This window comes from Staurois parvus, unplaced genomic scaffold, assembly GCF_062004578.1.
Source record: "Staurois parvus isolate SC_StPar_1 unplaced genomic scaffold, SC_StPar_1.0 ptg000303l, whole genome shotgun sequence".
NCBI lineage: Eukaryota > Metazoa > Chordata > Amphibia > Anura > Ranidae > Staurois > Staurois parvus.
This window is the reverse complement of record NW_028318099.1, coordinates 9173792-9181749: the sequence shown is the minus strand read 5'-3', so window position 1 is coordinate 9181749 and position 7958 is coordinate 9173792. Positions and strand designations below refer to the sequence as shown.

Sequence of the window (7958 nt, the reverse complement as noted above, 5' to 3'; positions counted from 1 at the left end):
TTTAGGTGATCCTTGAAAACTCATTTATTCAGGGAAGTCTACCCACCTCCACCTACAATTTGTACTTAAGTTACCTCCATCGGATCATCCTCTGCAGTTTTTACCTTTTGTACCACCTCTCCCTCCCTTTAGATTCATGTAAATTTCAAGAGCAGGGCCCTCCTATTCCTTCTGTGCTATAACTGTACTGTCCCCCTTTATATTGTAAAGTGCTGCGCAAACTGATGCCGCTATATAAACTCTGTATAATAATAATAAACACATACATCAATAGATGCAATTTGATTTATTTTTTTGCCATATTAAATAACATTTTATATGATATTATGCATTTGTTAAGATTTTTTTTCCCATGAAACCTTAATGTCCAGATTTGCTAAAATTCATTGCGACCTGCAGCATAATTGGAAGCAAGGTACACATGTTTTTGATCTCTAACACAAGCTCTGTAAGTATCGTTTGGCAACAATTGCTTACATTATTCTATAATCTACTGCCTCTGATGTGAAATTTGACCAAATTTTGTAGCAGCTGCTGTTTATTTTCTGGCACACAAAGAAATGTAGCATTGTACATATAGATGCATTCGGTGTTGTCCACTTACGATAGTAGTACATTCATTTAAAAGCAAATTAAGCATTTTCCTTATCTTCGGCTTTCTCTTCTGCATCATGAACATATTCATCATGAATCCAATTATCATCTATAGAACTGGGTTCTAGGTTGAAATCTTCTTTAGCATGATCGAGTTCATTTAATTTTGCTGCACAAAGAAAACCAATGATCAATTATACGTTGTAATATGTCCCATGTAAAATTATGATAAGCATGTTAGTTAACAGTGTGGAAGGGGGTGCAATCCCCTAATCATTAGCTAACTGTAGATGTAGAAAGGCTAGCGTATTTAAATGCATTTTGGGGTCAAGGTAATCTTTAGAACTATGGCAAAATGTGCCAGGTATTGTCAATTTGTGCCCCATCACCCTGCGGGGGCTCATTCAGCATAAAGTGCCACTCAGCCCAAATGCCTGAAGCAATGGCATTGTGACTGCATGCCCCCACACAAAAATGCTGTTGTCCACCAGCCCTAGGGTTGCAATACTTTGATCCATAGAAAACTATGGTGTTGTGAAGCATGTAAAGCACTGCATTGTAAAGTTGCCTTAGCTTATGCAAAGAGGGAATGGCTTAATTGATGCTAATAAATCACTCAGTATTGCCACAGACAGCCGGATGCAGAGAGGACCACTGCTTATTGCCCAACTCTATCTGTGATTCAACAGGGGGCATTTCAGATCACTGCAGAGACCCCACTGCTTGGGCTCCATGCACACTGGGAGTTTTGATAATGCTGGTAATGTTAGCTATGTAAAGTCACGTTAAAAACTTGAGTTTTTCAGCTTTTTTAGCGTTTTTACATTAGCGTTTAGCTGCGTTTTGCCACGTATAGCAACATTTTTCTGCGTTTACATTTTGTAGTGGATTTTTTAACCAAAAAACTTTTTTTTGCTCAAAAAACACCCGAAAATGCTGGTGTGCAGCAATATTACCGCATTTTACCATCTTTTTCAGCATTAGAGCATTTTTACAGCTAAAAAAACTCTAGAAACCCACTAGTCCTGGGTTTTTATTTCCAGCCAAAAAATGTCCCTGCCAAAAAACGTTGATTAGTCTATGTGTGCATGGACACATAGGATAACATGCTGGGGAGTGTACTGGCTGTAGAAAAAATGTCAAAAGACAAAAACATCATCTGTAAAAATGTTCAGTGTGCATGAGGACTTGCGTTAAAAAAGCAATGGTTCTCTCTGCAGCCTGCTGCCTGGGGCTCAAGAGTTATGTTAGTTCAAAAATTTATATAACAGACTTTAACAGCCCATGTTTTAATGCCTGAATTGAAATGAATCATTGTGTATCTTACTTTAGCTGGGCATTAACAAAAGATTATGAAGCAATTAGAAAATAATTACTTTTATTTAAAAAAAATAGGTTCAAGGCATCTCCCACTTTTTCATCAGCCCAGCCCTAGATAGACGCTGGAACATTTCAGCAACCCTATGTAGTCCCCTTACAACAAGTATATTAAAGCTTCAGGGATCATAGAACAAAAGAGGTATAGGATGATGAAACAACGGACAAGTTTGATTGACCTTTTCATGTGCTAATCTGCTAAATATGGCCTCATGCAAGCAGAGCATTTGCCCAGCTCTCCTGGCAGCAGCGTTTTGTAAAAAAAAAAATGCTTGACGCTTCTAAATGTGTGCAAATGTGTTTAGGAACATCAAGAGTTTGTGCTTTTAATTTATTTCACTGACAAGAATAATAATTTATTCTGGCCAATGAAATGAATTAATGTGCAAGTGCTAACTGTGCGTAATATTAGCATGCGTTTTGACATGTTTACACATGTCAAGCATTTCTTCCTAGCAGTGGGATTTTTTTTAGAGGCAGGCAAAAAAAAAAAAAAAACTGCCAGACAACAGCACACCGTTAGAACATCCAGGGTGCATGAACCCTAAGTCACTGTATCATTTTTTTTATCTACTTCAATATTTTATCTATAGTACATTTTATATTTCGTTTTATCACTGTCTTCACTTCACTGCAACGACTTTACATAAGTTGGCAGCAGTGCAGGTCAAAAATCGTTATTGTTCCTTTGGGCCTAGCAATATTTGACAACTTACAGTACTCAAATAGGCTAATGCGATTTAACCTTACATACCAGAAGTACGTATTTTTTATGGGACCGCTTTGCTGACTTTTCTAAAAGTACAAGCCAGGGCAGCCCAGGTATCTGAGAGTGCATACACTGATCCATGATACAAAAATATAGAAAACTCTATAGCGCAAATGGAGAAAGAGTGATTAGGTCCCAAGCAAGAAGCCGTAGACTCTGTATGGTGGATCTAGATGTGTTAATCCACTTCCACAACGTCAATACTGATTCCGGACCTAGCTGTGGCTTGCGTTCCAGTGCGGCTATATTTGCTGCCTGAGGAAGACACAGCCTATCATACGGACTTAATCTGCATTCTGTCCAGCTTTACTCCACCTATCCTGCAGGGCTGTTTTAAGGATACATCTCATCCATCCAACTGCTTGCTGTCCACCGAAGCTTGCCAGCGAAAAAGGACTGATGATATGCCAATTTACTCTCATCTTTGTGAGTGTATTTTAACCTTTTCCTTTACTTGTTCTTAATTAAATTGATACACTTACCCTAGCTTCACACCTAAGCTATTCTACAGTATTTTGTAGAAAATGCAGTACAGTTCATTTAACATGATTTACTATGGGACATGTTCCCTTTTTGGAAAGGTTTAGGGACTTTTTTGAATGCAACAAAGTAGCATTTTCGGTTCTATAGACTTCAATGGAAACACTTCAGAAAAGCATGTATTGTGTTTTTTTTTGCACTTTTGATGTGTTTTAAATCTGCCTAGCAACAAGAAAAAGAAAACAAAAAAAAAAAAAAAAACAGAAAACACATCCAAAACACAAGTGCAAAAACACAAAACGCAATGCAGAAATGGCTCAAACACAACCTGCATAGGTGTGAACCTAGCCTCAAATGGCGGCGCCTTCTGTTTATTTATTGTTACACTGATCCATGAACCTGTCTGATGCAGACAATTATTGGAAGGGGGGCACTCTGGGAACACCTGATATAAGGTGGCACTCTGATGGGGACATCTAATGTAAGGGGGCACTCTGATGGAAACCCAATGTAAGTGGGGACTCGGGTGTAAAGGGGGGCTCTCGTAAGTACTCATTATGTAAGAGGGTTTCTGATGAGGGATCCTGTAAGGGGGGACTCTGATAGGGACATCTGATATAAGGTGTTATGTTTAATCATCCTAATCTAATGACAGCTTAATACATACTAGTGTTTCCCAGCTAATGACAGTGTGGCAGATTGTCAGTGACTCACACAGTATTGACATCATGCCCCCTTTTTTTTTTACTGCACCCCCAGATTAGATAGGCTGGATCCAACTCTGGTACAACCACCAGAGGTGTCACTAGATCCATTAAACATTAAGCATGCAGGATGGGATTCCAGAATTTTTTGGACTTTAATAGCTAAATGTTTTTTTGTTTTGTTTTTTATGTCAGTGACTTCTAGGTAGTTAAGCTGAAGAAAGAATGATTGCCTGGAACTTGCACATTTTAAAGCAAGTCATTATTAGCAGCATTCATGTTTGTTTGTTTGCATACATGATCACTTTCATTTTTAAGCTGGAAATGGCAGATATCCCATAGAACGATTTGACATTTATGTTACAACATAGCTTCTTAACCAGTTGTGAATGTACAGTTCGGGATGCTTCTCAAAGGCTCAAGGAGAAAAGTCTGTCTGTTAAATTCAGAGTGGCACTTTAAAGTTTAAACCCCTGTTTAAAACATGCTAAAGTTAGTAATGATAAACAGGCCGACTTCATATCTTATGCTGCTGAACAAGCTTTAAAAGAGGATTTTAATTCCCACTGATTTTTATCTGTCTCACAGACCTCTGAAGTGCTGTTCCCAAACTTCCAGTCTGCAGCTTCAGCAGAGCACATCATCAATGTCACATGCACTGCCAGCCTCAGGCTACATTGCCCTGAATGGCTTATACTTGCATTCAGTAATGCACACATATACCCCATCTGATCTTGTAGAAGCAGCGGCTTGGCAGAGGCTGGAGCAGGCTCATAGTCCACTCCTAGTTATGGAGTCTACTCTGAGAATGTACTGAGGGTGGCTATGGTAGATATATAGGGAGACCATGGAGTGGTAGTGTAGCCACCATCCCAAAGGAAGTGACACAATATTTTCATTAAGTATACAGTATCTACACATCAGTACATTTATGACTTACCTTACATAATTGAGTATTTATGTGTCTATGCATGGTAAAGCGCTGCAATTCATATTATTTTTTATTATAATTACACTTTAGGCAAATAATAAATCTTAAACAACTGTTCATTCCACACGCCAGTATTCACATCTCTATCTTCTAAAATACCTAAAAGATGCAGCTATGCAAATATATTCTAATGGTATTGGTGACCAATACACAGACTTTGGACATTGGTTTGTTTATCCTAATACAAAATGTAGATTGCCTAGATGGCTATTAAGCAGTTACCCATATTGCGGTATGTTAATTTGTTTGGAAAATAAAAAAATAAGTGTGCATGCCATAAAATGGTATCTTGTATATTTCAAAGCAAACAAACCTAAGAATTGCACTTATGATAAGAGATGATAGTTTATACGTACTTATAATAATTGATGTGAAGATGACATGGTCTTCAAACTTGTCCCATTGCTGAAACGTACACTTGGTTGTACAGTTCTTTATGAGTATTGCAACGCGTCCTAACAGCATTTCATTAGCTCTGGTATAATTGACATCAAAAACAAGATGATCACCCTGTACAAATATAATACCATCAGACATTTCTTCTACGTCCTTTTGAGAAATCAATGGAAGCTCATCATCTGGTTTTTCGCTGTCTGGAAGTAGCAAAATAAAGGGTTTTTTAATCTAAAACACATGTGCATATGATGAAAGGTACTAGTATCCAAGAAGATAAATACTGCCAAAATTTCATCAAAGCCAAACACACTGTAGATATTCTTCACTAATTATTTAGGTTTTAGCAATGCCTAGGTAAATACATTCCTTGTTATATTTTCTTTTTCTACATTTTCACCTCACCTTTACCTTGCTTGGATAATTCCATCCTCCTTGTAGACTCTCAAATCCCCCATTTGTGTCATGCTGCCAATCATCTTAGTTTCATTGTTTCACATTTTGAGAGCGGTAGTGGTGTTGTGGATGAGTATGTTTAAGTTTTCATCCCACAGAAATGAATGCTCTCTGTGATACAATAATCACATTGTTTATAGACTACATGTCAAATTGGGGTAGTATACTATACAAAACATGGGCAAACTAGGTTAACGAACATGTGCACAACCTACTTTTGGATACCAACCCATAGTTTAAGAAACACCAATCTAAGGATAAAATATGATCATTACAGGTTACTGAACTTTGTGTCCTATCATTGTCCGACATGCGTGACTAAATAAATTCACCAATACCATGATTTTTTAGTTAGCTTGAATGTAAATATCCATGGAAGACTTACCAGCCATTGACATGTGTATCAATGCCAGGCCAAGAAGGAAAGCCACTATGCCCACCTTCATGATGCTCACAGACCTTTGAGACACAATCACAGATCTTTAAGAATATACAGTTGCTCTAATGTGTGCAAGGCATTTATATATAACCAACTCTGATATCTTGACTCCTAACCTTTACAAATCTGCCTTCTCTAGAATCATTGTTTAACTTTGGAGTACGTACTAAGGAAATGTAGACCTTGCTGTAAAGCTTCCAAGGAAAAGAAAAGAGAAAATACTAATTTGAAGCTAGGTAGCGGGATTAGTAACCCACACCATTATTGACAAACTATATTGACGCATTGAATTACTGACATGTATTGAGACTATAATTGTGATTATAAACATCTGCCCTTTACAAAGCAAATTATATACCTGTAGATTGGCTCATTTGCCACAAGAATTATGTTACATAAAATTTTAATTTTTTTAAACAGAAATCGTTTGACACACTCATGTGTGTTGGATTTTATAAGGATGGAATAGGTGGATATGGCAGGATGGATTTATTCTTAAACTATTAAATTCTCTGTGTAGTATCATGGCAGAACACTCACTACCAATGTGACAGCATCTGGGGCCATATTCCTACTGTTGCTTACATTCACACAGCTTCTGGAATGAGTAGGATACTTTGCTATAGAAAAAGAGCCCCTCTACAGCATTAGTAATACCTCATCTTGAATATGCAGTTCAGGTTTGGGCACCAGTTCAAAATAGGATATTGTGAGACTGGAATGAGTACAGGGAAGTGCAACTAAACTAAAAACAGGCACGGAGATAATAACTATGAGGAGAGATTAACTGAGCTGAATTTTTTCTCCCTTTGGAATAGGCCTTTAAGGGTGATATGACCACCATGTGTAAAAACATAAATGGTGTACATAGTAAACTTCCTGCAAAGTTTCTTTCTGTAAATTGGTTGTAAACCCCTACATATACCCTGTGTACCCAGTGAGATAAACCAAATCCTCCTACATAAATTGTACCTATTTATCTGCAGTAATCTCTTCTCAACAGCCTTCTAAAGCACACATTTTACACAGAATTTCTGAACTCTAGCAGGCAGGGGCAGGGATCTGACATCACGCTCTACAAAGCATAGAAGAGGGAGCTGAGTGTAATCTGAGATCTGAGTGAAGTTAAAGGTCACTCTCCCCTTCAACATTTGTCCATTGCTATACTGTATATGCTCCAACATAGCTAGCATGATTCCCAACTTTGCCACTTAAGAATGAGGGACACGCTGGGGTGGAGAACATGTGTTGTGTCATTAAACTACAGAATCAACAAAATAAAATTCTGCTACATGTGTGTACACAGATCCAGAGTGATACAGTGTATACAGGGCGTGTACTGTTATGTGGGTACTGTACACAGATACAGAGTGGCAGAGGAGAGTGCATGTCCTGCTGTATGTGTACTAACAGATACAGTTAGGGGAGAAGCAAGACTGAGGGACATTTACTAAAGCCGGTTCACTCAGAATCTTGTGCACCTGTGCATGGTAGCCAATCTGCATCTAACTTCAGCTTGTTCAATTAGGCTTTAGCAATAAAACCTGGAAGCTGATTGGTTTCCATGCAGAGCTGCACGGGAGTATGAGTGAACCAGGTTTAGTAAGCAAACCCCACTGTTGCCAATAACAAATGTTCGGTGTGGAGCAGGGGCGGACTGACAACTCATGGGGCCCCCGGGCAATAGGGGATCATGGGGCCCCTGTGTCCTTGCCCAAACTCCAAAAAGCCTATGAAAAAGGTACCAGGGGCATC

General features: G+C 38.4%; 1 protein-coding gene across 1 annotated transcript; it reads right to left on the bottom strand.

Annotated features, from left to right (window-relative positions):
* Nucleotides 1-271: 271 nt before the first annotated feature.
* On the bottom strand, nt 272-6305 carry LOC149457756 (uncharacterized). Its single transcript, XM_089683093.1, has 3 exons — nt 6150-6305; nt 5272-5508; nt 272-763 (listed from the first exon to the last, which is right to left on the bottom strand). Exons 1-3 carry the CDS (start codon nt 6208-6210, stop codon nt 633-635), a joined length of 429 nt encoding a protein of 142 aa, XP_089539219.1. The 5' UTR covers nt 6211-6305; the 3' UTR covers nt 272-632.
* Nucleotides 6306-7958: the final 1653 nt, after the last annotated feature.